Source organism: Cavia porcellus, unplaced genomic scaffold, assembly GCF_034190915.1.
Source record: "Cavia porcellus strain 051 isolate PalLab524CR breed Dunkin Hartley unplaced genomic scaffold, mCavPor4.1 scaffold_19, whole genome shotgun sequence".
Classification (NCBI taxonomy): Eukaryota; Metazoa; Chordata; class Mammalia; order Rodentia; family Caviidae; genus Cavia; species Cavia porcellus.
This window is the reverse complement of record NW_026947502.1, coordinates 64,952,530-64,978,101: the sequence shown is the minus strand read 5'-3', so window position 1 is coordinate 64,978,101 and position 25,572 is coordinate 64,952,530. Positions and strand designations below refer to the sequence as shown.

Here is a 25,572-nt window from a genome sequence, read left to right as displayed (position 1 = left end):
CTTGCGGGCCGCCTCACCACGCACCTGCGCAGATCTGCCCGGCTTCCGCAAATCACCAATCAGGTCTCGACGGGCAGGGCCAGGATGGGCGGGGCTGGGCGGTGGGTGCCTGCTCACTGCCGGAAGTGGCAGTCAGTCGGCGGCCGGTGCGGCATAACATGGCTGAGCGTCGGGGCGTGTGTCTCGTGGTGCCTGAGCAGGGAGGTCGGCCAGCCAAGCGAGGTCTGGAGTTTGAGCCAGAGCCAGAGCCAGAGTCGGAGGAGGTGACTATGGGCAGTGGTCGCCCCTGCCGCGGGTTCCGCGAGCACGTGGCAGACGCCCGGGTCAGGAGGCCTGAGGGGTCGGGTACGCGGCGCTGTGTGTTCTGGAAGTTAGAACCGCTAGTCTTGTCCGGTGTCTTGGGAGCCAGGTCTAACTAGCTCGTTCTGCTGGATGACCTAGAAGTGCAGTCTGCACAGGGCTCCTAGGCCAGGACAGTCCTGTGGCTTGAAGAACCGCATCAGGGAAGGCCAAAGAGCCGGCAGGGTTTTAGCCTGCACAGTCGATTAAGTGACAGGCCCATGGGCACATCCTTGTAGCGTGCCAGTGTGTTAGGTATGTATAGGAATGCTGGACTTATGAATAGGAGTCTTAGTGCCCACTGTAGTTGTTGTGACTGAGTGCCTCTCCCTTGCTGCCCCGCTGGCTGGGCTTGGTTGGGACTTCATCAGATCTGAGTCGTCAAGGTGTACACTGCCCATTCTCTCTTAGCTAGCTCTTTGTTTTGTGAAGTGTAGCAGAGCTGCTTTCCACTGCTTGTTTGTAATCTGAGGCCCTTGGGAGTGAGTTGTTTGTACCCCAACCATTCCCAGTGTTTTTATTTACTATTGCAAAGGAGACCACTGACTATAGGAGATACATTATGAAAGAGTGTATGCGAGTCTCTTCTATGGAAACTTAGGTGAATGCTATGGATTATGCATAATGCAGGCCAAGTACGGTGAAACGTCTAAGCGTAAAACACTGAAACTGAGAATTCTGACATTACTTGGTTCTTGAAAATCTTAAGTTGTGCTATTTTTCAGAAGCCAGTGACAACCTGTCCATAGTGGTTTGGATGTCTCCTAGAATTAGGCCTGAAGTGGTCTCTGATCAGCAAAGAGAAAGTGATGGCTGTGCTCCCAGAAGAGACCAGTTGGGTTTAACTTGTTTACAAGTGAAGTTCATGGTGTCATTGCTCTCAGCCAACTTTCCATTTTACCTACTTACAGTTTCCTTGGATAAGGAAGCTTCCATTTCAGGTGATAAAAGTCCTTTGGGGACTTTGGTTCTCTCTGGGTCCCTAGCACCTGCCCTAGGTAGTGAGTGCTCTCCCAGAGTGGCAGGGTGAAGTGTGGAGGTTTTCTGTCAGTAGAGGAAAGTTGGGTTTGGCAATACAGGGGGAGCTGAACTGTGAGGAGGTGTTGTCCTTAAAAACACTAAGACACCGTGGGACACTAGTTGTCCTTTCCCTTGTGAGACATTAGAGTTTATTTTATTTTTTTGACATTAGGGTTTAAAATGTTTGCTTTGAGGATAGGTGGCCCGGCTGTCAACAGAGGCAGAAGATAGGTTGGACAGGTGACTCTGGTAGAGGTGGAGGCTTGTAAGAGGCAGGCTGTACCAGCTACCTGATCAGCTTTCCTTCTCAGATAGTTCCATAGTGTGTGTGGTATCTGCCTGGGCAAGCCTACAGGTTGACAGTTACCAACTCTATGCTTCCTTGCAGCCCTTTCTTCTCTGTGACCCTGCTTCCAGGCATGGTGACAGCAATGATTCCAGCCTCTCGGACAGTGAGGAAAGTGTATTCTCAGGCTTGGAAGATTCTGGCAGTGATAGTAGTGAAGACAACAACAACGAGGGAGAGGATGAAATCAGCTGTGACAAGGGCCACAGCAGGACAGAGGGGCAGGCACAGGTGGGTAATGAAGATGTTCCTGTGGCTCTCCTTTGTGGACAAGGACAGTCAGGAAGAAGCAGAACTTGCTGGGCCACGGCTTTCTGAGAGCTGTAACCACAATGTCTTCTCCATGTTCCATCAGGAAACTCAAAGCTTTGTCCCTCAGTTGCATCTGAGGGATACATTTAGGCTCTGAACCACTGTTTTTTAATCCCAATTGTGTATGCCGTTCCTAAGAACTCTGAAAATCCGCATGCTGAGGCCTTTCCTTCTCAGATAGTTCTCAGGCTGTCTCTCGGTGGAACACTAGGCAGACTTTGCTGGCTTTCTATGGGCTGGGTTTTCTGGAGCAGAAACCAACAGGGATACTGCCTGGGGCGCTGGCAGGACATGGCTGTGAGGGAGCATGCTGAATAGTTGGGCAGGGTGTATGGGTCTCAGAGATGCAGAGATCCCTGAGTTGCTGGTTTTTTGTTTTTTGGGTTTTTTTTTTTTTTTTTTGGTATCAGAAATTGAACTCATAATCTCATGCTTGTGCCTGCTCATCTTAAGCAAGAAAAGTAGGAGAAATGCTTGATTCAACTAAAATCAACAACTGTTATTTAAACCATTGTGAGAGAAATGGTTGATAACTATTTCTGTTTCCAATGGCCTTGTTGCTCTGAAAGTCACAACTGTGGCTATTAAAGTCTGCTGCTATAAGGGAATCCAAAAAGCCAGAGCTTGGGCTGGTGATTAGCTCAGCAGCTTAAGCACCTGCCTGGCAAGTGTGAGGTTGTGAATTCTACCAAAAAAAAAAAAAAAAAAAAAGAAGTCACAGCCCATTTGCATTGGTTTTTTCCGTTGCCTTGTTGACTAGAAATATCAGATTTAAATCCACCATTCATTCAAGCTATAATTTTAACACTGGTGTGCACAGAATGGAAATGACATGTTAACTTTACTTTGATCATGATTTGTAAGCTCATGGGCAACTATCCACCCCACTTTTAAATTTTCAATATTATAAAAATAGATCTTCCTTGAAAAAGATTTGGCTATTACATCAATGCTATTCAATTGAGCATGGAAGTTCCCATTCACTGCTCTTTCTATGAATGGATAAGCAGCTAGTAGTTTAATGGATACCTTTCTAGACCTTTTTCTCATTCAAAAAGTTATGGTCCATACATTGACGTACTTAAAATTTTCTTTTTATATTAAATCTTTGCAATAACCTGTATAGATAATTCTCTTAGGCCTTGGTATATTCCTAGGGACTCTAGTGCTACCAGAACTGTAGGTCTGACCTGGAAGCACTGCTTAGCTACTCTGAGCTGCTGTGTATGTCACCACTCTACCAAAATTCCTGTAATACTGAGTATCTACTCCATTGTATGGCATTGTATGGCACCCCACCACCAAAGGTGACCCTGTCCTGTCTTGATGGTATCATCTACTGTTGCAGATCGGAAGCAGTCAACAATTACTCCGCCAGGCTTAGATCAGGTGACTATCAAGGAAAGGGCCACCTTCAGAGTTTCACTGCCACCCAGCTGTGTGATCTGGCATGCTAGTTGCTTATATATCTTTTCTGTGCCTTGGCTTGGGGCTATACTCCTGGCCCCTGTTGGAATATTTTCAGGGCTGATCCGCATTTCTAGGCTTGAATCTGTTCAGGCTATTAGAATGCCTTATTGGAACTCTCACATTTTTTCACCATTCCACAAAAACCACCCATATACCTCTACTTTGCTAAGCTGTTTCACTCTTCCTGTTTTTTTGCCTCTTTCTGTACAAATGTGAGTTCGTTTTCCATGCATAGCTCTTGAGGGAAAGGCTTAATCTGTGGGCACTGCCAATAGAATGTTCTTGGCTTTCTATGAGCCAGACCTTTTGAAGCATGCTAGGTGGTATCCTAGGATCCTAGCATCCTCTGTGGTACATGCATTGGTGCCTTAACCTGGACCTATGATGGCATCCCTGAGGATGCTCACTCCTGTATCCTTTGTTCTGTGTCAGGAAGGGTTCCACTAGGTTGGGTTCCACTCTGGGGTTTTTAGCCTGCTTTCCTCCTCTAATGGCAAGTTGTCACATGTCACATGGTGCTCCAGATGGTCCCCACTGAGCGTGCTTGTCCACCCCAAGAATTTCCATTGAGCAGGTTCTAGAATTTCTGTTCCATATCCCCAAAGCTGTAGGAATTTACATAATTCACAGCTTCTGCTCCTCTATCAGATATCGCAGCTCTTTAATGGAGACTCAGGATCCAAGAACCCATTCCTGTCTCTAGGTCCCCTCAGGCCTAGCAATCCTGCCTTTGTACCTGATCCTCAGCATGCCAGTGATTTGCCCCCTGTCTTAGTCTCCTGGGCCCGGCACATTTCTCCTGTCCCAGCCTTCAGTCCCTGACTGTTGATGAGCCTGTGGCAGCTGAGAGGGGAGCTGTAGGCTGCCTGCACATGGGGTGTGATGCTTCCTGCTGACTCCTGCCTAGCAGCTCAGTTCCCAGTTCAGGGAGGAAGATTTCTCCCTACCTCCAGCCATTGCATTTACCTGTCCATCTCTGTTGGCCTGCTCTCTCTCCAGCAACACAAGTGAAAAGGTTTCCAGGCCTTTCCAGGAAAGATGACTTTTGTCAGTGTTCTTTCTCTTTTCTTTGTTTTAAGCCTAGGGCTTTGTAAATTTTGAGCAAGCAGTTATCACTGAAGCATGTTAGCCTGTGCCTTCTTATTGCTGGTGTTAAGTTTTTGTGAGTTTACAGTTTTTTCTTCCTTTTTTGTGTTTATTTTAAATATATTTTTTTCTTCTTGCTTTTTTTCTTTAACTTACATGGATTTTTTTTTTTTCCTTGTTTATGTTGCTTGTCATGTTCAAGAATATAAGAAAAGGCTTAGATAGGAGGATGAGTTTGAGGCCAGCCTGGACTACATCGTAAGTTCAAATCCCACTTGAACTACATAGATTCTGTCTTATACCTCTCCCTTCCAAGAGCACTTTCCTAATAATTTGGGAGTTGTCTACGCATGAAGTTTAATACCAGCTCTTGTTGGGTGTGGTGTCCGGTGCCTGTGATCCCAGCACTTGGAGCCAGAGGCAGGAAGATTGCTGTGAGTTTAAGGCCAGCTTTGGCTCCATAATAAGTTTAAGGACATCCTGCACTACATAGCGAGACTCTGTCTCATAAAACCCCCTAAAAAACAGAAAACCCACTTAGGCAGGAGGGTCCCACAGGGGTGTCAGTGTAGCTCTGGAAAATGGTGAGTGGGAGCTGCCAGATCTCTGGAGGCTTTGCAGGCTGGGTGTCCCCATCCTCAGGTAGATTGTTCTGGAGTTGGGGAGATGTACCTGTGATGTGACCCAGCTAGTCATGGATCCCAGCTCAGCACAGGTGGCCTGGTGTGTGACACAGAGTTATGGTGGAGCCCTGTACTTAGGCTGGGGAGTGTGGCCCTTGATACTGCCTGAGCTCTCATCCTTGCTTTCTGTTGTAGATGTCTATGTGAACTTCTCAGCCCTGTGACTGTTACTGCATGGCCCTTAGTTCTAGAGGTTGCAGTACAGGCTTAGCATAGTAAGGTCATTGCATCCCTACTCCGTGGTGGTGCACTGGCGTTGGGGGTGGGGTTCCACAGGATTCTGAAACATTCTGTCCCAGGAAGGTAGCCACTCAGATTCTATCCTGGGTTTTGGAGCCCTGTGTGAGAACAGTTCACATCTCTCATTTGTGTCCTGGCTGGTCCTGATGGCTGGTGCCTATTGGGCACCTGTCCCTTCTCATAGTAGCCTGTTTTCACAGGGTAGCTTCAGGCAAGTGGCTTTATACCTTGTGCTCATGTGTTAGATTTGGCTGCCTCTCTTTGGTGTGTGAAGCTGCCCCAAACCCTCCCAGATTTGGGTGGAAGACTGCCTTTGATGAGAGGAAAATAAATATGTGCATCTCTGTTTTCACATGGCCACAATTATATTCCCCCAACATGCACACACTCTCCTCTTCCAGACTCCTCAGAGCCTCATGCTTTGGTTGCATTTGCTGTAGGCCAGTCCTGGGGTCTTATCTGAATCAGGCCTTGGAGTGGGGTCTTTAGTTCCTCTGTACAGCTATACTGGAACCTTCTTTGTTCAGAATTGATGGGGAGGAGGCAGCACTATCCCTGTGGTCTAGGTGGACCAGACTTGTATAGGCTCATTGCTACTCTGGGAATGACCTGGTGGTATTGGGCCCCTTTTGAGTCACATTCATTTTCCCTATGATTAAACCAGGAGCATTTGGTATTTTTCATTTCCTGTTGCTTCTGGCCATTTAAGTCACAGCCAGGTTTTTGTTTTTGTTTTTATTTTTTCTTTTTTTTTGTCTTTTTGAGATAGGGTCCTACTATGTAGTTCAGACTGGCCTTGAGCTCACTTTGTAGCCCAGGGTGGTTTCAAACTTCCAATGATCCTCCTGCCTCAGCCTCCTGAGTGCGAGAATTACAGGTGTACACCACCATGCCTGGCAACCAGTATGTTTTTAAAAGATTGTTTGGTTGCTGTGGCATTAGTTCATCAGTATCTTTTGGAGGATTGTAGGTACAGGTCTCTCCGATACCCATTCTTTGTGGTAGGTTCCCACTCCTGCCACTGACGCAGGGGGCAGGAACTCCTGGGGTCCCTGTGTTGTTCATTGCATGGGCTGCTTTCTTTTAGTTGCTTTGTGATAGGGTCTTTGTTAACAGCAACACTCTGGGTTTGATCTTTGCCCTGAGGTGTTACAGACAGCTATATATCCTGCCATGGCTTCCCTTTGACATCAGAATGTGGTGGCAGCCTCTTTCCCCTGCCTTCCAAAACCTGGACACTACAGGGAAGGAGAGCTAGCATGTAATCTAGATTGGCTGCCTCCTGCTTGGTGGTAGCTCTGGGCCTAGGCCAGAGTTGAGGCAGGTTCTTCACCATGGCAATAAGAAACTTACTCATTTGGATGTTACTCTAGTGCCAGGCTGTTAACACTGGGCTGCTCAGAGATTTGCCTGTTCCCCTGAGGCTTGGCGGCCATCTAGCACCCAGGATGGTACCGCCTTCCCTGGGCTCTCAGAAGTATACTGGCTCTGCTTTCTCTATACCTTTGAGTCTCCTCCATCAGCTTCTTTGTGAGTGGCCATTCTGTAGCGTCTGTGCAGCTTCCCTTTTCCTGGTGGTCAGCACAGTTTTCTGTGTTCCTCCTGGATACTAGTCCTGTGCTCTTCCTGCCCTGTCTGTGGCTGCTGGGTCTCTTTGCCAGACCCGTATAGCCCCTGTCTTGGTGTGGCTTCTTGCCCACTGGTCAATCCTTCAGTGGGTTTTGTTTTTTTTTTTTTTTTTTTTGAGGCAGGGTTTTGCTGTGCAGTTCAGGCTGGCCTCCAACTCACAGCAATCCTTCTACCTCAGACTCCCAAGTTCTAGAATTACAGGCGTGTGGCACAACACCCAGCTAGTCCTTTAGTCTTGCTCTGCCTTTGACCAGACTGCATACCTTGCTGCCCTGCAACCTCCCTGGGCTTTTACCTATCCACTTTCTGCCCCCACCAGCTGCTTGGCCTCCTGTTAGGATGAGTCACCAGTTGCATTTTGAGGCTGTGTGTGGCTATACCTCCCAGGTGGTGCCTGAGTAGGATTCTGGACTTGAGATCTGGTCCCCTCACTAGGGCGCTGAACTTCACATCCGTTTGGGTCTCTTCAACTAGCTTAGACCTGGATTCACATCTTGCCTGTGGACTCCTTCAGAGCAGCTCCAGGCAGGAGTGACTCTGTCCTCAGCCAGGCAGTGGTTGCCTGTATCTGCTGGCTGCCTGGTTCTGGGCACACCTTACTACCTTGGTATGGCTCACAGCCGGACTATGAGAGTTCCTTGTCCCAGAGACAGACTACTATGAGCAGGTCTCATAACTCTCTTGTCACATTCTCTTGGTCTGTGTTTTAGTAGTAGTCTTAATTTTAAAATAATGAAAAGAGATGCTCAGTGCCTCCAAAATGTGAAGGAGTGAGGCTTTTTGTTAAGTCCACCAGTGCCCAGATGCACCCGTTTCTGTGGCTCCTTGCCTTGGCCCCTGCTGTTATACTAGTGCTGGTGCTGCCCTCTGGTGGAAGCTGTCTGCCCTACAGTCATCAGGTGGAACCTTGAGATGCTGCTCTGTGGAATGCAGGTGCCCACGAAGAGCACAAAGCTCTCCATCGTCAAGGGCCTGCCTATGTCTGGCTTCCTCAGTATCCCTGCACTGCTGCAGTAGTGGCCCAGCTGTGCCCAGTGCACAAACATTTGGAACACAGCTGGATGACAAACCTGCAGGCACTGCAGTTAAAACTCAGGGTTCATGGTCTCGCAAGGAAGGTAATCCTGCTGGGCCACAGGGAAAGAGTTTGAGATTTCAGGGCCCTGGCCTGAGGCCAGAACTACAAATACCAGGTGTCATCCTGCCCTGCCCAGGGCTCTGTTTGGCTGAGGACTGGGCCAGGTAGGCTGTTACAGGAGGTGGGGGCTCCCCTGAGTGTGGTCTCTGTTCCTAGCCTGTGAATATCTCTTGGAGGGAGTGTTTCTTTGGCTGAGGGAGGAGCCTGGGGCTTAACCTGTGCCCTGTGCCCATGATGGCTGACCCACTTTCTGTGGACAGCAGAGGAGCTAGCGGGGGAGAGATGTGGAAACTGGATCCTGCCTTATTCCTGGCCTGGAAAAAAACTTAGTCTTCCATCCCTCTTTATATTGAGGGAAAAAACAGGCAAGAGGAACAGCTAGGCCTTTGGCTCCTGCGTGGGCAGGAGAGAGTGGGGCTGTGGGTGGGGGGCGCCTGCACTCAGGGGTTCCTGCTTGGAGCACTTTACTGCCCCCAAGGGTGAGAGGTGGACCTGTTTTCCCCATCAGTCCTGGTCCTGCCAGTAAACCCGATCTGGTCAGAGCCCTCCGCCTCCCCAGTCAGGAGAATCTGTTTTCCAGGTTGGGGTGTGAATCCTCTGTGGCGCCCACACCTGACCCACAGGGAAAGGGTCAGCCTGGGGTCATAGAGCTGGTGAATAGGGAGGGTAACCAGAGACTAGTGACAGAGCTGAGGCTGTAGGCTTTCGTGTGGGTGTGTGTGTGTGTGGGGTTCTGGACAAAACTCTGGACCCTTGGGTGCCTAGGCTTGGTTGTACATGGCTCATAGCACCTCTAGGCACTGGCCAGTCTGCCTGGGGACAGGAGTTTTGCCCTAGGAGTGACAAGAGCTAGTAACATATGTCACTGTATCTTCCTCAAGTGTTGTCTCCAGTGATGGGACTGCCCCTCCTGTGCCCTACCTTGTCTTCACTGACTCAGGTCAGGGTGACTACTGGTTTTCATGTGTAACAGACTGTGGGGCAGATGAGAGTGGGAGCTTTGGGCCTCGTCCTGAGCACCTACCACTGACTCGCTGGGTGGTCTTCTTTCCAGTCTAGCACCAGGTATCACCTCCTGTCTGGGGTGTCAGACACGACGGAGGCTCGCCCAGCCCTTCAGGGAGAGAACCAGGTGAAGGCCCTAGTGTGAGCACAGCACTGGAGGCTCCCTGTCAGCTCTAGTGGCCTCCATTTTGGACTAAGACTGGGGTTAGGTTGGAGCTGCTCAGAGATTTGGATATGGTAAAGCATCATGTGTAGCTTGGGGTCTCAGCCTTATGTCAAGGGTATCCTTCCTTGGCCCTCTGAATTAACACTTCTGCCTTTTCCACAGACTGGCTCCCCTGGCCTGAGAACAGAGATGGCAAAAGCGTCAAGCCAGGACGAGTACCAGGAAGACAGCTCTGATGAGGAGGTGGGCTTGGGAGACAGGGTTGTCAGGAGGGTGGGTAGGTGGGTGTCCCGGATTGAACTTTGTGCCTGTCTGGAAGAATGATATTGGGGCCTGAGACACATGACAATATCAGTGCAAGTATGTCTTGTCCTATGAAGGGAGGGTGATTGGGTATGGAATGGCAGCTCTGTGTCCACGCCCCATGGTGCCTGTGTGTGTATTGATGGGGGCTGGTACTGCCCTGCAAGTACCCTGGGGGCTGTGCTATATGTCAGCGTGACCTTCAAGGGGGCCAGAGGACAGGGGTGGGGGTGGGGGGGGTAGAGAGTGGCAGACTAGAATATGATGTCAGCCAACTTAGGCCTTCTATCTGTGGGATGGGCCACAGAAATGGCCATCCATGGTGGAGGGCAGCGCTCCTGCTTGGCTCTGTCCCAACCCTCTCTGTTGTCCTAGGTGGTGGTGGAGGTGGCTGGACCACTGCCTTCAGACCTTTGCTTAGAGAATCAAGGGCATTTAGTGTTTCTCTTAAGGAGGTTTACAGTAAAAGGGGAACATGTGCTGGGTGGGGGGCACCGTAGCATCCTCTGGGGAGCTGAGAGGCACAGGGAGGCTGTCTTGAGCTATGTTCAAGAGGGACTGAAAGTCCTGAAAAAAGCTGAGCTTACGAGTGTGGGGCTGGCAGCTTGTCCCTTCACTGGTATGGTCTGGCCACAGGGCAGGGTGGAGGCCCCTATGCGGAGCTGGGTGTGAACTTTCAGCCTCTCCAGGTCCTGGGGCTTCGGTGTGGGGCTTTTGGGGACAGTCATCTTTTTTTCAGGAGCTCTTCCTGCTTGCCTTTCAGGGGCAGTCCCTGGGGCACAGGGAGACACGCGCCCCCTCCCCAGCCTGCTTCCTCCCCCATTCTTGAGCTCTCTTGGCAGCATTTGCTAGAGCCTTGGCTGCCCGCCCGATCCCGTCTCTGCTGTGCGTTCAGAGAACAGAGACAAAACAAAATAAATTGGTTTCCTGGCCGGAGCAGCGGGCGCACTCAGCGAGGGGGGCCGCACAGTTCGGCTCCTCCGCCTGTCTCCCCTCCCCCCTAGGGGCTCTGGCTGTCGGCAGCCACATCCTGTCGGCTACTTTTTTAGATTTGGTATTTTCAGAAATCGATGATGATTGTAGATGGAGTGTGGAGACTGGGGAAAGGGACTTGGCTGGTCAGGGGTCTGGGGTGGGCCTGCCTGACCCTGCCTATCCACAGGGAGGTGTGCCTGGCTGCCTGTCCAGCGTCACCTTGAGAGGGTTGGGCAGCCCCCTGCTGTGCCAGGAGGAAGCAGAGAGGGCTGCGGGGGTTGCTTCCTCTGGTGATGACTATCACATGTGTCAGTCTGAGTGACAGTGAGGGAACAGAGATGCCTGCCCACCCGAGCTTCTGCCAGCACAGTCTGCCAGCAGCTCGAGGAGGCGGCAGAGCTCAGTTTTCAGGAGTCAGGCCAGGCCTGGACAGATGCATCCTCTCCGGAGAAGCCCGTGTGCGTGGGGCTCATTCCCCACCCAGAGGTTTCATCTGGCATCAACCCCCTCCAACAGACTCTGTGTCTGAGGGGGCCACAAGCAGGGGTTAGGAGACAGGCCTGGGAGAGAATGGGACATGGGCTTCAGTGCCTTGCTGCTCAGGAGGTCTGCCACGGCACAGGACATTTCTGGGGGGCTGTTGCGTGCATGAGGTACGTGGCTCTCCATGTGCCAGGGCCCGCTCCTTCTACTTGCAGTATTCTTGGAGGGGGCCATTGGTGCCAGGACCCCAACGCTCCTTGTCTAGCCAGGGGTACCTGGTAGAACTAGCCCTGTCACCGGGCCTCTGGGGAGCTCAGCGGGGGGGGGGGGGGCAGGGAGAGTCCTGAGGGGTATGTCTTGTTGGAAGTAGTGACTTTAGCAGGACCTGAGGAGGGCAGCAGCTATATGATGGGAGGGAGTTCTGCCTGGCTGTCTGCTGCTGGGAATACAGTGCTTCCCAGCCACCCTCTTCACCTCTTCCTGCCCCTAGAGTGGGTCTGGAGTCAGGGCTTAGACTGGAGATGTGGAGGCTTCTGGGCCCTCTGTTACCTGACATTTGGCTTTAGGGTTATCCTGTACCCTTGACTTTCTTAAACTGAGTGGCCCTTCACTGGGGCACTGATTCTGACTTGGCTTCCAGGTCGTCTCCCCCAGGTTCACAGCCTTGGCTTGGAGTGTGAGCTGAGCAAGGAGGGAGGGAACCCCCTGAATGAACTACGGGGCTGCCCTGGAGTAGGGGAGTCCCCTATGGCCACCACACTCCTCCCCACAGCACCAGGTTTCCTAGATGTGATTTCATCCAGCTATTGGGACCCCTGGCAGGGGATGTGGAGAAAGTGGTGGTCCATCAGCCCACTCAGCCCCTCCTCTGTATCAGGCAGAAAACTGGGGGAAACTGAGGCCTGCCTTTACCTCATCTGTCCAGCAGGTCTGCTGCTCTGGATGAGGGACTTGATTGGAGGCCATGATCTCTGGCTGAGAGAAGCTGGAAGACCTGCCCTCCCCAATAGTCCTTGGGGCACTGGATATGTGACCCTTTCCTTGAGACCTCAGGTGGGGTGGGCTGAGGTAAGGGTTGGGCTATAGCCCTGGCTACCCCCTCAGCCTGTTTGGGCTGTACCTCAGGATCCCACAGGGACATATCTCAGCTTGTCTACATCCAGAGCGCCTGCGATCCCCTCTGCTCTCTCGCCAAACACCATTAATGGCTTCTCCCAGCTACTGAACCGGCAGCTGCCTCCAGTGCTGGCGGCTTCCACTCCTCCGGGGCCGCCCCCACCCGCTCGTGTCCTGGCCACCGCCCCGTGAGCGTTCACTGCCTGCCGCTTGCATTGCTGCTGGCAGCTGGAGCAGCAGGCTCAGGTTTCCAGCTCACAAGCAGTGGCCCTCTTTTCTCTGTGCAAGAGGGCACCCGAGCTGCAGACTGCTTGGCGACTGTCCACCAAAGCCAGTGCTGTCCTGAGCAGGGCTTTGCCTGCACTGAACTTTAGTGTCTGGTCCTTTGCTTTGAGTGGTGTGCCCAACCCGCTGACCAAGATCTCTTGCCAGTGGCCACAGGGAACGGGTAGTGTGTTCTATGGGCAGAGAGACCCTCAACACTGTTCCTTACAATAGACCTGTGCTTCCTGTGAGCTGCCCTTTGCATTAAATATCTTAGCTAGTAGAGGCTTGCCCTTGGTGGGGACAGATAGGAGCCAGTAGGAGAGGGCCAGCTGTCCCCTTACAGGAGATGGAATACTCTAAACAGCATCCTGGCAGTAGCTCGAAGGCAAAGGTTGGATTCTTTAGAGCTGCATCCTCTCTTGCTGGGGCATATGGATGGTGCAGCCCTGCCTTCCTGCCAGCCCTTGGGGCAGTTCGCTTGGCTGTAGACACCTGGGAGTCTTTCCTGTACTGGAGAGCAAGCCTGTGGCATGAGGGGTGGCACTGGAGGGTAGGGGGACAGTATGGACACCTCAATAAGATTAGCCGCAGAGAACCAGGCAGCCTTTCTGGGGACAGGAGCCATAGTTGGTGTGTCCATGTCTGAGAGCAGTGCTCAGTGCTGGGAGAATCGTTTTGAACTAGATTTTGGAGGTGCTTGAGTTGGGGGCCAGGAGGGGGGTTGTTGATTTGGTGTGGAGCACCAGATCATCCCCTATCACCACCACCAAATTGAAGCAGCAGCTGTGTCTCTGAATAATGGGGCTCAGAATAGGTCTTTGCTCCTCAGCTCATAGAGATGTAAACTAGCTTGAGCCTATGTCCCCCATCAGGATAGAGGGCCAGGCAAGCTGCATTTAAACAGCTTTCAGACGGTGCCCTCTCCACACCTGTGATCCTGTAGGGAGTGGCTCATGGCCCTCCAGATATGGAGGGCTGGCAGAGGGCTAGCAGGGGGCTGGGTGGGTGGGCCCACAGGTGCCTGGGGCTCAGTAGCAGGTTCTACCAGGTTCATGAGAGACAGATCTGCAGAAGAGTGGAAGACAGGCAATCTGACCATGGGCCAGAAGGCAGCTTCTTCTGCCAGGCCTTCAGTCCTTGATGGAGTCCCTTGACCAGCTTGAACTCTTGTAGAAAAAGGTTGCCTTCCTCTGATCTGTCATCTAGGCAGGCTCTAGTGAAGGCTCTGGTGTCAGCATCCCCTACAACCGTCTGTGGTAGGGTCAGGGCAGCAGGTGAGCCTAGAGCAGCCACTGGGTCTGAGCACTTTGACAGAGATAAGACTCCCCAGGAGGGGAGGTGGTGGCAGCGCACAGGAAGGCCTCAAGAGTTCTGAGACAGGCGGCTAGGCCGCTGTGCAGGGGAGCTGAGTGAATGCTGAACACTACCCGCATTGTAATCGGAGAGGGGCTGGGGAGAGAGACTGAGCAGCGGCTGACCCCACGCTCCCGGGGGACAGGTGGGAGAAGAGAACGAGGAGAGAGTGAAGGATTCCAGAGGTGGGCCGGCTTCCTCTCTCGCAGACAGACACGGGAGGGAGGTGGGCAGCGGGCCAGCTCCATACCTGCAGTTCCAATCTGCGGTCCTGACAGCTGCAGCCACTTTGGGGAGGGGGAGGGGCAAGGGCTTCATTGAGAGCGGAAAAGTCCCAGCCGGCACATGGACACGTTGCTCCGGTGTCCATGCTGTGTCCGGTGCATTCTGGAGGCAGGGGACCCCTGCCTGGCCTCATCTCACAGGCTTGTTTTGGGGCTGAGTGGCCCCCAGGAAAGCACAGGTCCTAGGTCTCTCTTTGTCTTTGTCCCGTCTAGCCTAGGTCTTAGAGTGCAGTGCCTGACCTGGAGGGGTCACATGTGTTTCCTGGCAGCCCACAGGTGTTGAGCAGGGCGGGGGTGGCTGGCTTGGGGTGCAGGCGGCCTAGTGATGAATCATGTGGTGCCGCCAGCGGCTCATTCCCCAGGCTGGGGACAGGGAGCTGACAGCTGAGGCTGAGCCCAGCTTTTCCAACCCAGCTTGGCTCACAGGGGTGGCTGCTGGCCCAGGGCCCCCCTTTCCTTCCAGCTGCCTCTGTGGGGCACATGCAGAGGGAGCCCTGGGTCTTTGTCCTGAAGTTCTCCAGCTTGGTGGTGGGTGAGGCTGGACTCAGGAAAGACAGCCGGGGGCTGTGGTGGGCAGGGAGCACCTGCCATCCCTTGGCCTTTGGCTCTCAGCTGCATGGACTTGCGTGGGGCCATGGGCTGGGGCCGACCCACACCACCCCCGGTCTGGTTTGAATCTGGAGCAGTGGAGGGTGACGGAGTGTTTCTCCTTACCCCTCCCCTTCTGCTGCTGGCTGTTGGGCCAGGCCCTAGGCTGCTGCTACCGGTGCAGCTTGGGGAGTGGCTGGGCTGGCTGCCCAGACCTGAGGCTGGCCAAGCTGCAGCCGCTGTCGAGTCAGGCCCCTCAGCAGAGGCCTTGGCTGGGCACGTGCCGCACCCTGACTGTGAGATCCCTGGGGATCCTTCTAGCCCCAAGGCCTTCGTGTCTGTTCCCTTATCTGGCCCTGTTGGATACCCCAGTCTCCTGTTTAGCATTGCCCAGTCCCTGATGCCTGCTTCTGAGCTTCCCTGCTTTCCCAGATGGCTTTCCTCTTGAGCTGGGCTTTAGCTTAGGCAGTGTCCCCCAGGGCTGGTCACCAAGTCATGTAGTACCTGCACACAGAGGGGGGTGTCCACCCCTTGCTTTTTGAGGAGTTCCTCTGTGGATTGTCCCTGACCACTGGCCTGACCACTCTAACCACTGAGGTAGGTGCCCAGGTTTGTATGGGGGTTTGCATGCCTGCCTGGCACCAGGCCTGGAGATGAGGCCTGTGGGTAAGGGGCAGCTGACATGGGGTTTCTCCTTCAGCCCCTAGCTGCAACCCTGAGCCCCAGTCCTGGCTTCCCTGGGCAGGGATTTCTGCAATAACTGTACCCACTCCTCCCCCTCTGGCCAGCTGTGGGCTCCTGTAGGATTAAGGGGAGGAAATTTGGGGTTGGGTTTCTCTGAACGAAACCTGCCGCTGTGACTTTTTATCCTGTTATATTTCTATCAGATCGGACACAGCCCCCCCCCCCCCCTTAATGGCTCTGGCTTTGAGAATTTCCTCCAAAATTATACCACTGCTTCCTGCCCCACAGTTCCCTGGGGCCCATTTGTGCACAGAGTGGGGCAGCTCTGGCCATGCCCTGTGAGAGTACCCATGGGGGATGTCAGCACCTGGTCTCCCGCAGGCCAAGATGCAGCACTGCCTGTTCTGAGGGCAAGGAGGGCCAGGGATCCAAGGAGAGGCCTGGGGCCACTCAGCCACCCACACCTGGTGCCCTGGGCCCCCTCCCTGTGTTGGGGGAACTGCATGGAGCCGCCTGGCCTCTGCTATGCCCCCAGAGCTCTACCATTAAACTAATTGTCACCTGCAGGATTTTAACGGTCAGCCAGCTGTGCATGGTTCCTGATGGGGGCCTAAATCCACCTCCCTGGGGCCATGGAGTCTGTAGGGGAGGACACGATCATGGATGCCAGGAACTTTCTCTCAATGTGCAGCTGGGTCTAGGCAAGATGGGGCCTTCCTCTCAGGACAGCTCATAGAGGCCCTAGCAGCCCAAGACCCTCAGCTCTTTTGGGCGCAGGTGGGCCCCAGTGGGGACACTTAGTGGCTAGCACTTAGTCAGGCCTGGGACTCCACTTTGCTGGGTGGTACCACCTGTCCACACTGGGCCAGAGGGCGGCAGGGAGTAAGACTGCTCTGCTCCCCGTAAGACCTCTACTGTGAGTGGTGGTCTTGCCCCAACTCTTCCTGCCCTGCAGTGCCTCCCCTTGCCTGTACTTATAGTCCTTACCCCAGTTCCCAAACAGAAGGTTCTTGATGAGTGCAAGGCCTGCCTTTGCTCCTCTGGCCTTGCTCTAGCCCCAGAAGGAGGGGACCTTTTCAGAGACCTAGGGTGCCCCAAGCCAGGAGGATGGGGTGTGGGGTGGGAGTGCAGGCTGGAGGTTGCGTGGAAAGTTCAAAACCTTCCAAGAGGACAGTTTCCCTGGTATTTGAAAGATACTGTTCCATTTTTAATTATCCAAAATTTCCAGACTTTATATTATATCAAAGACACAAAATGCCAACTCTTAGCCCAGTTAGGGAGCTAGCATGGAAAGTTCCGGTGGGCTTAGGCAAGTGCTCAGCTATTCAGAGTCAAGCCTTTGCCTTGACTGTTCCTCTGTTTCTTCATCTGTCTGTCCTTTGGCCCTGCTCACAGCCAGGGGCGGGTCTGGCCCAGTGGGCATGCTCTCTGAGGGCCTGTGCACAGGTCATGTTCGAGGTGGGGTTCTGTATGGGTCCCAGTGGCATCCACCGTCCCTAGTGGCATCCGCCTCTTGGCTGCTTGGGCCCTCCTCCTAACTTCGAATCGCAGTCTTTCTGTCTCGGTCTTTGCTCTGCAGAAGGAAGGAGTGTTGTCAGGGCCTGGGCAGTGACCTGGTGTTGCCCAGTGCCAATCGTGGCCTCTCTGGCTCACACAAGGTGCTGTACCAGGTGGCCAACCCTGAGGTACCCCCCTTTTAGGCTCTAAGCGCCCCCATGCATTTTGGGGAGGGGAATAAACTGCTACATAGCCAAAACTGTAAAATTAAATATCCCAGATGTTCAGGCCCCAGGAGCTCCCGCGTGCTGTCTGGAGAGGAAATGGGGATTGGGAAAAGCTGTTGTATTTTCTCCCTGTTCACCCTTCTTTTCCGGTGCCACCAAACATAGCCCAAGCTGTAAATCACAGCAGGCCAGCAGCTTCACCTACTGTAGTGTCTGAGCAGGTCCAGGGAGGGTCAGCAGGTGCCCCAAAAGCCTTGGGGTAGTGGCAGTGGACCCCAGGGACCCTCTTTGCCTGTCACTCCAGGCAATCTGTATGGCGAACCTTGTACATCCTGAACTCACTCACTGCTTTTTCAACTTGTTGAGCAGAGCAGCTGGAGGTGCCCTTGATGCTGTCCCCCAACTTCTGCCAGGATGATGCCTCTGCCTTCCTTCAGGACCTTTGCTCCCTCATGGCACTTTCTGGCCACCCTTGGGCCCTGGCCCCATTTTTATAGGTTCTGGTGACCCACTGCAGGGGTAGCCCATGTGCTGGGGAAGAGGCTCCAAGAGGGGGCCCCACACTCCCCTCCCCAGGGACAGCTTCTACTTGACCCTCTTTACTGGGGCCCAGCTTGGGCAGCAGGTGTCCCCAACATGGAATGATGAGGAGAACCGCCCAGCACCTGGCCCTCTCTGGGCGCTCATGGCCCTCGCTCACCAGCTTCCTCTGGTTGCTGAGACAGAAGGTGCAGATCTGCTTGGGTTGTGCGTTCTCGCCATCGCGTGATGGGGGTGGCGGTGGGGGGCTGCCCGCGCGAGCTGCGTGGAAGAAGGCGGGCCCCGCATGGCATGGCTGCCCGTCGCCGCAGGCCTCGCCCATCAACAGCACGTTGCCCAGGTGCGAAATGTAGCTGGAAGCCAGGCGGAGCGTCTCAATCTTGGAGAGCTTGCGGTCCGCTGGCTCCGTGGGGATGAGCGTGCGCAGTGCCGTGAAGGCCGTGTTCACGCTGTTGGTTCGGTCCCGCTCGCGCGCGTTTGCTGTGTGTCGCTGCCGGGGTTCGCGGCCTGGCCGACCCCCAGGTCCCCCGCCAGCCCCGGCTCGCCTGCCCCCGGCCCGCCGCCTAGCGCCCTGCAAGCTGCAGCGCGCAGCGTGCACGCGGCAGGGCTTTTCGTCCGAGCCCGAGCTCTCGCTGCCGCGGTCTTCATCCTCCGACAGCGGGCTCACTTCGGGGTACAGGTAGCGGCCTGGCGGCGCCGAGCGCAACATGGCGAAAGAGATGGCTGGGACCGGCGTCAGCTCCGCCGTGCGCTGCTCATGCCGCCTCCTGCGGCCGCCACGGGCCGCGGGCCGGGCGCGGCGCGGAGTCGGCTGCGCCCAGCGGTGGCGGTGGCGGCTGCCGGGCGCCCGCGCGCACACGTGCGTCCGGGCTGGAGCGGGGCCGCGAGCCTTGCCTTTATAGCGGCCGGCCCCTCCCCCGCCCGCCTCCGCCGGCCCGCAGGCCGAGTGAGCGGAGCCCTGCGGATCGTCCGGAGCATCGCTCTACTCTGGTGTGGACCCCTCCCCACAGCGTAAAGGAACGTGAACCAGACCCACAGGCAGGCTCTCTACTCGGGCTGCTCCTTCTGGTACTCTGGGGAGTCCTGTGCCCGATGTGTGAGGCTGGAAATTGCTCCAGCAGCTGCAGGCCAAAGGTTTGTGGGGGTGGCATAGTTCGTCTGTCCTGCACTTGGCCTCTCCAGGTCTGTATTAGCTATCCCTACTGTTAGAACCCTCTCCCCTGTCCCAGCTCATTCCTGCCCACCACTCTTGGGAGTAGGGCAGTCCCCATTCTCCTGCTATGTGCTCCTGGGGCCTCCTACTTGGCCACAATACCGGTGTGCAAATGAATAAGACCTGTTCCTCCCAGAAGTCTCCAGTTTGGGGTTGGCTGTATAGGTTGGAAGATGCTGGAGACCCCCCCTCTCCCTTGGAAAGGACATTTTTGAGGCCGTGTGGGGTCTCTGGGGTGGACCTGCTGGAGGGGCCAGTCCAAGGGGTCTCTCCTGTTGCAGAGGGGCCTCCAGCATCCAGTCCTCAGCCACACCCCTCCACCCCCCTTGTGGGAAGCAGCCGCCTGGGCAACAGTCCCCAGGCTGGGAGTGAGTGAGGGTGGCGGCTGGCAGGGTCTGAAACCAGGAATGTGTGTCCAGGAATGTGGCTGCTCTGGTTACCCAAGGGGGAGGGTTTAAGACCAGTGAAGGTTGGGAGGGGAGTCCTTGGCCACCTGTAGAGAAGGTAGTGGCTTCTGACTCTGCAGAATGGGTGGAGTGGGATCTTCCTTGTCTCCAGTCTTGTAACTACCCACTTCTGCCTCAGGCCCCTGCCAGGGGAGGGAGCCCACTGGCGATGAGGTCATTCCTGTCTGTGGCTGCCCAGAGTCCTGGCCAAGGAATCCAGTGAGGGGGGAGGCTGGGTTGGCATCACTTCAGTGGAAAATGTGAAGGTGCAGCTCTGGCGCCGCAGAGGGCCTGGGGGGGTGGTGGCAGCAGCACCCGCCGCCTTGCCACGTCAGACCCCAGGGCTAGGAAAGGGGCATGCATCAGGAAGACACTGACCTCAGGGTACTCGAGGCTGGTCTCTTCACTCTTTGTACCCCAGGTTGGCCTAAATAGATGGGCACAGTGGGACAGGTGCTGATGTGAGGCCATGGCTATAGGATATCCGGAACACAGTGGGCAACGTGCCCCTAGAGTGGTATGACGACTTTCCACATGTGGGCTATGACCTGGATGGCAGACGTATCTACAAGCCCCTTCGGACCCGGGATGAGCTAGACCAGTTTTTGGACAAGATGGATGATCCTGACTATTGGTGAGTTGGCCCCCAGGGTAGGTTCTAGGTCTGAGGTGGCTAGAGGGAACCTCTGACTGCCCGCCCCTCAGGCGCACAGTACAAGACAGGATGACAGGGCGTGACCTTCGGTTGACTGATGAGCAAGTGGCTCTGGTGCAGCGACTGCAGAGTGGAAAGTTCGGGGACGTTCGCTTCAGCCCCTATGAGGTAAGCAGAAACTGCTGTCTTTAGGGGCTTGGGGGATCCTAGCAGAGCCCTGACTTACACACCTGTGCCTGCCTCCCCAGCCAGCCGTGGACTTTTTCAGTGGGGACGTCATGATCCACCCAGTGACCAACCGCCCAGCTGACAAGCGCAGCTTCATCCCATCCCTGGTGGAGAAGGAAAAGGTAGGAAGCCACACTGTTCTTGGGGCAAGGCCATTGTGCTGCCTTTCCTGACTCAGGCTGTCTGTGCAGGTGTCTCGCATGGTGCACGCCATCAAGATGGGCTGGATCCAGCCTCGCCGGCCCCGAGACTCCACTCCCAGCTTTTATGACCTGTGGGCCCAGGAGGACCCCAATGCTGTTTTGGGACGCCACAGGATGCATGTGCCTGCACCCAAGCTGGCCCTTCCTGGCCATGCTGAATCATACAATCCCCCTCCTGAATACCTGCTCAGTGAGGAAGAGGTGGGCTTATATCTGGGTGGGGCAGGGGTGATGGTGGCAGTCACCCAGCCATGTTCTCTGAACACCCCCTGCTCGCCTCATCTCCCCATCTTCCATCTCCACAGCGCTTGGCATGGGGGCAGCAGGAACCAGGTGAAAGGAAACTAAATTTCCTGCCACAGAAATTCCCAAGTCTACGGGTTGTGCCTGCATACAGCCGATTCATCCAAGAACGCTTTGAACGTTGCCTTGATTTGTACTTGTGCCCACGGCAGCGCAAGATGAGGGTATGTGGGGGCAGTGCAGGTGTCACAGGGAGACGTTAAGGATGATGTCGAAGGTGACTGAGTTGTCTCTTACTTAAGGTGAATGTGGATCCTGAAGACCTCATCCCCAAACTACCTCGGCCAAGAGACCTGCAGCCTTTCCCCACGTGCCAGACCCTGGTGAGTAGGGGCCCAGGGCAAGGCTGGAAAGCCTGGTGACCATCTGCTCACCACCGCTCTTCTGCAGGTCTACAGGGGCCACAGTGACCTTGTTCGTTGCCTCAGTGTCTCCCCTGGGGGCCAGTGGCTGGTTTCAGGTGAGTGGGGGTAGAGGTAGGCAGCCTTTAGATGGGGTCTGGGTTAGGTGCTAAAGATTTTCTCTACTGCATCCAGGCTCGGATGATGGCTCTGTGCGACTCTGGGAGGTGGCCACTGCTCGATGCATGAAGACAGTGCCTGTGGGAGGTGTGGTGAGGAGTGTCGCCTGGAACCCCAACCCCACCATCTGTTTAGTAGCTGCTGCCCTGTGAGTTGAGAGCCTGAGGGTCAGGATGGTGGCGGAGGACATGACTGCTGAATGGCCATGTCTGGCCTTTCTCTGTAGGGATGATACAGTGCTGCTGTTGAATCCGGCCCTGGGAGACAGGCTGCTGGTGGGCAGCACAGACCAGCTGCTGGATGCCTTTACCCCACCTGAAGAGCCTGCCTTGCAACCTGCCCAGTGGCTGGAAGCATCGGAGGAAGAACGTGAGAGGGGCCTGCGGCTGCGCATTTCTCACAGCAAGGTATACTGGGGAGAGGAAGGAGGGAGGTGCAGCCTGGTTCCACTAAGCAGCCTGTACTGCTTTCTCACAGCCAGTGACACAAGTGACCTGGCACAGGCATGGGGACTACTTGGCCGTAGTGCTGGCCACCGCAGGCCACACCCAGGTGCTGATCCACCAGCTGAGTCGGCGTCGTAGCCAGAGTCCCTTCCGCCGCAGCCATGGGCAGGTACAGTGTGTGGCTTTCCACCCTAACCGGCCCTTCCTGCTGGTGGCCTCCCAGCGGAATGTTCGTGTCTACCACCTGCTACGCCAGGAGCTCACCAAGAAACTAATGCCCAACTGCAAGTGGGTGTCCAGCATGGCTGTGCATCCTGCAGGTGAGCATGGGGAGCATACACCTTTTGGGTAGGGGCAGAACTGGCCACCCTGCAGGTGTGGTGAGGCCACTTGCTGCTGCTCTGGCCCTAGGTGACAACATTATCTGTGGCAGCTATGACAGCAAGCTAGTGTGGTTTGACCTAGACCTTTCTACCAAGCCATACAAAGTGCTAAGGTAAGTATAGGAGTGGCTGGTCCCCTAGATTGTATCTCCTGCCTGGACACCATCTCTCCTAAAAGCAGTCATTCTCCCCCTAGGCATCACAAGAAGGCCCTTCGGGCTGTGGCCTTCCACCCTCGGTACCCGCTGTTTGCATCCAGCTCAGATGATGGCACTGTCATTGTCTGCCATGGCATGGTGTATAAGTAAGTGTTGACCCTCCCCACCCCCTCTCTGTAGGGACTAAAATGTGATTGTGACCTGAGCACCTCTCCCCCCACAGTGACCTGCTACAGAACCCACTACTGGTGCCAGTCAAAGTGCTGAAGGGACACACACCCACCCGAGACCTGGGTGTCCTGGATGTGGCTTTCCACCCTACACAGCCATGGATCTTCTCATCAGGGGCTGATGGCACCATTCGTCTCTTTACCTAGGCTGCTGCGGAGCGGGTGGGGTGTGTCTCCCTACATCTTCAATAGAGGCTGTGCTCCCTACTTCCTGAGGAGTGGTATCATTGCACCTTGGCACCCTCTTGGGAGCAAATGGCTTTATTGGGAAATAAGACAGGCTGACTTGTCCCTGCCCCATCTGGTGTCCAGCACCTTCCTTTTCAGAGGTAGGGGTTGGATCCCAAGAGACACCTGCCCCTACCCTGGCCTGCCAGCAGAGGGCCCTTCAGGTCTGGCCTCGTGCAGGCAGAGGGTATTGCTTGCAGAGGCCCTTGCTGGCCTCACGCGAACTTCACCAGGCGGCCCAGTGTCTCCGCAGCCTTCTCTCGCACCCTTGGCGCTGGGTCCCGCAGCAGGAGCTGCAGTGCTATGGACAGAAGGAGGGGTGGGTTGTACATCCATTCTGTGTGGGGCCGCCCACTACCTCCTGACAGACAGGCCTCTGCTGGGAGGGCTTGGCAGCCAATGGAAAGATAGTTTTTCCTTTTTTAGTGTTTTTAAAGCTCTTTTGGAACAGTTAAGAAGTTTCCGTGAATTACTAGAGACGATGAGGTCACCAGTGACAGGGAAAAAAACCCTGAAATCCAGGAAAATCACTTAATCCCCCCAGGTGCCTACAGGGTCAGAGGGGCCCCAGTGGAGCGAACAGGTCAGAGTTTGGGGGGGGGGGGCGGGCTCTCACCCACAAGAAGCTGCTCCAAGTCTACCTGTGGCCGGTGCTCGGGCTCTGCGTGCAGCACCAGGAACCCTGAAATGGGTGGGGTTAGGCATACAGTGTGTCTAATGGGGGGTGGGGCAGGCACGGCTCACCTGTGAACATGGGGGCTGCAGCACGGACACCTTCCCAGCTGCTCTTGAAGTAGAATAGGTTGGTGCTCACCAGGCGGCCCAGGAGGTCAGGAAAGTGATGCATCTGGAGAAGTAGCCAAGTGATCAGGGTGGTAGCTGGTCTAGGGCAGTGGGGGGACCTCCCTACCCACCACTTACCAGGTGCTTGCAGGTGGAATTGAGGAACTCCCCAAAGTGCAGGCTTCGGCCCTCTTGCAGGTGCTTTTGGAAGGCAGTACCCAACTCGGCACACTCCAGATTGGGAACACACATGCACAGGGCAAACCTACAGGCCTACAGGAAAAGGCACTGAGCCACTAGGTTCATTGGGCTACCTCTCCCTGCCCAAATGACACCAAGGCCATGGCACTGTGCTGGCAAACTAACATAGTCTTCCTCCCTGCTGTCTACTCACACTGGCCACTGGGGCCTGAGGGTCCTGCAGATGTAGCAGGAGGGGCACTAGCCCACCCACAACCTGCTCCAAGAAGATGTCCTCACAGTCCCCATGGCAGGCCTTGTTGAGGTGCCCAAAGAGGCGAATGGATGCTGTCCGGAAGTCCACCTTCTCCTGCCAGAGGTGTGGCCATGTCACCTCACAGGGCCTGCCCTGAGCCCCAGATGGCCTGTGGGGGTAGAGGTGTAGGTGGACAAGGACCAGGACAGAGGTTGGCACTGAAAGACCCACTGATGGGGGTGGAGGGGTCTGGGATCTATGCTCTGTAAAGCTCTGTCTGATAGTACTTGAAGTACAGCTTATAGCAATTAGGGGCAGGGACTGGGGGCTCTGAGGGGAAGAGTAGTAGGAGTGGGCCCAGGCTAAGAAGTGACCCCATACTCATCCTACACTGTCAAAGAAGGGCCGGATGCGGATAGCCATGTGCAGCAGTACTGAGCGCAGGTCCCAGGGCTCCATCAGGTCCAACAGCCGCGTGAGGCCCACCATGGCCTCTAGGGCCACCAGTCTGTGTGTGTCATCGTTGTCGTCCAGCCCGTTGATCATGGCTGTTAGGAGCTGGGGGCCGTGAGTCCTTACCTGGGAATCCCTGTACTTAAAATTCTGTGTGTGGCTTTACCAGTCAGCAGAGTCACCTCCTTGTACCTTCTATCACCCTGTCCATTACCACCTGGTCACAGCCAGCTAAAAAACTTCAGCCTCCCCCTGAGGGGCAGGGGGCACACCGCCAGGGCCCACCTTGTCAGGTGAACTGGAGGCAATGTTAGCCAGCCCACGGAGCACCAGCCGCCTCACACTGGCACTGGAATCCTTCTGCCTTGCCAATAGGTCATCCAGCAAGGACTCCAGAAGCATCAGGTCATTGACCACATTGCTGCTGAGAAGCTAGAGGCAGAGGCACTGTCACTACCTGCTCCACTCAGTGGGGCCATGCAAGTCCCAGAGAGCTGCAGCAGACAAGCATACAGAATAGGAAGCCTTGTGACACGTTGGGGATCTGCTCCCTCCCTCTCAGGTCTGCACCCACACATCCCACCTTGACCCATCCCTACTGTCTTTGCAGCTATGGGCAAGTCTTCACCTGGCAGTTATGAAGGCCAAGACAGTTGCCATCAACAGACCTTGGGGGGCCCTGGCTGCAGCCCATCTGCCCAGGGCCAAGACCTGCCACATGCTGTCCAGCAGGGCTGTGAGCCAGTACTGGGTGGGCCCAGCAGGGATGTTTCCAGGCTTGGCTAAGCAAGCCCTAGGAACTTCTGACTTCCTGTTCAGGGAAGCCTGCCTGTACCTGGCAGAAGCTCATGTTTAACCCGTCTTACCTCAGCCAGGAAGGCTGTGGAAGTGACCCTCTGGATCTCGTATACACTGCTCTGTGTACACAGAAGTGCCTTTGTCACCAGGGGGAGCCGAGGGCCTGCACACTTGGCCATGGCACTAGAGAGAGACCCCACATGTACAAAACAAACCGTCCCCCACCTCTCCCCTCCATGCTCAAAGAACTCCATGGGAGCCACCTGCCACATAGGCCTGGGCACTTCTACCTCCCACCTGTATAGCACAGGGCAAGCATATTCCCGCCCAGGCCCTC

General features: G+C 55.1%; 3 protein-coding genes across 19 annotated transcripts in view; 1 reads left to right on the top strand and 2 right to left on the bottom strand.

Moving 5' to 3' along the window:
• The first annotated feature begins 56 nt into the window (after positions 1 to 56).
• Positions 57 to 22,744, top strand: Bop1 (BOP1 ribosomal biogenesis factor). Of its 4 annotated transcripts, none has more exons than XM_063231268.1 (16): positions 57 to 222; positions 1,748 to 1,936; positions 9,597 to 9,677; positions 19,890 to 20,044; positions 20,116 to 20,233; positions 20,314 to 20,415; positions 20,485 to 20,697; positions 20,802 to 20,963; positions 21,042 to 21,122; positions 21,190 to 21,259; positions 21,336 to 21,468; positions 21,547 to 21,727; positions 21,798 to 22,086; positions 22,178 to 22,262; positions 22,346 to 22,453; positions 22,531 to 22,744. In XM_063231268.1, the coding sequence occupies exons 1-16, from the start codon at positions 85 to 87 to the stop codon at positions 22,682 to 22,684; spliced, it is 2,259 nt and encodes a 752-aa protein (XP_063087338.1). In that variant the 5' UTR covers positions 57 to 84; the 3' UTR covers positions 22,685 to 22,744. The 4 variants fall into 4 exon arrangements, with proteins under 4 accessions (XP_063087338.1, XP_005000938.1, XP_013001226.1 ...); XM_005000881.4 differs by having other exon boundaries at positions 91 to 263; XM_013145772.3 differs by lacking the exon at positions 1,748 to 1,936 and having other exon boundaries at positions 129 to 263.
• On the bottom strand, positions 16,673 to 18,460 carry Scx (scleraxis bHLH transcription factor). The gene is made up of 2 exons (XM_013145773.3): positions 17,912 to 18,460; positions 16,673 to 17,060 (listed from the first exon to the last, which is right to left on the bottom strand). Exons 1-2 carry the CDS (start codon positions 18,458 to 18,460, stop codon positions 17,022 to 17,024), a joined length of 588 nt encoding a protein of 195 aa, XP_013001227.3. The 3' UTR covers positions 16,673 to 17,021.
• Positions 22,745 to 22,782: 38 nt separating the features above from the next.
• Positions 22,783 to 25,572, bottom strand: part of Mroh1 (maestro heat like repeat family member 1) — an 86,342-nt gene continuing 83,552 nt past the window's right edge. For 10 of the 14 annotated variants that reach the window (XM_063231256.1, XM_063231255.1, XM_063231257.1 and 7 more), the window contains 8 exons: positions 25,304 to 25,418; positions 24,723 to 24,869; positions 24,375 to 24,563; positions 23,943 to 24,098; positions 23,687 to 23,821; positions 23,510 to 23,612; positions 23,382 to 23,447; positions 22,783 to 23,066 (listed from right to left, as the gene is read on the bottom strand). In XM_063231256.1, the coding sequence (XP_063087326.1) occupies positions 22,981 to 23,066; positions 23,382 to 23,447; positions 23,510 to 23,612; positions 23,687 to 23,821; positions 23,943 to 24,098; positions 24,375 to 24,563; positions 24,723 to 24,869; positions 25,304 to 25,418 (997 nt within the window). In that variant the 3' untranslated portion in view covers positions 22,783 to 22,980. Of the gene's footprint in view, positions 23,067 to 23,381; positions 23,448 to 23,509; positions 23,613 to 23,686; positions 23,822 to 23,942; positions 24,154 to 24,374; positions 24,564 to 24,722; positions 24,870 to 25,303; positions 25,419 to 25,572 lie in introns of those variants that run through there. The other 4 variants (XM_063231265.1, XM_063231264.1, XM_063231266.1 and 1 more) reach the window with 4 other exon arrangements.

Excerpts from the sequence above, each read along its gene's own strand:
- Bop1 (XM_063231268.1), top strand. The coding sequence starts at position 85 with ATGGGCGGGGCTGGGCGGTGGGTGCCTGCTCACTGCCGGAAGTGGCAG. Across the intron at positions 20,698-20,801 it reads ACCTGCTCAGTGAGGAAGAG|CGCTTGGCATGGGGGCAGCA; the intron begins GTGGGCTTATAT and ends CCATCTCCACAG. Across the intron at positions 22,263-22,345 it reads AAGCCATACAAAGTGCTAAG|GCATCACAAGAAGGCCCTTC; the intron begins GTAAGTATAGGA and ends TTCTCCCCCTAG.
- Scx (XM_013145773.3), bottom strand. The coding sequence starts at position 18,460 with ATGTTGCGCTCGGCGCCGCCAGGCCGCTACCTGTACCCCGAAGTGAGC. Across the intron at positions 17,061-17,911 it reads TCAGCAACCAGAGGAAGCTG|AGCAAAGACCGAGACAGAAA; the intron begins GTGAGCGAGGGC and ends TTCCTTCTGCAG.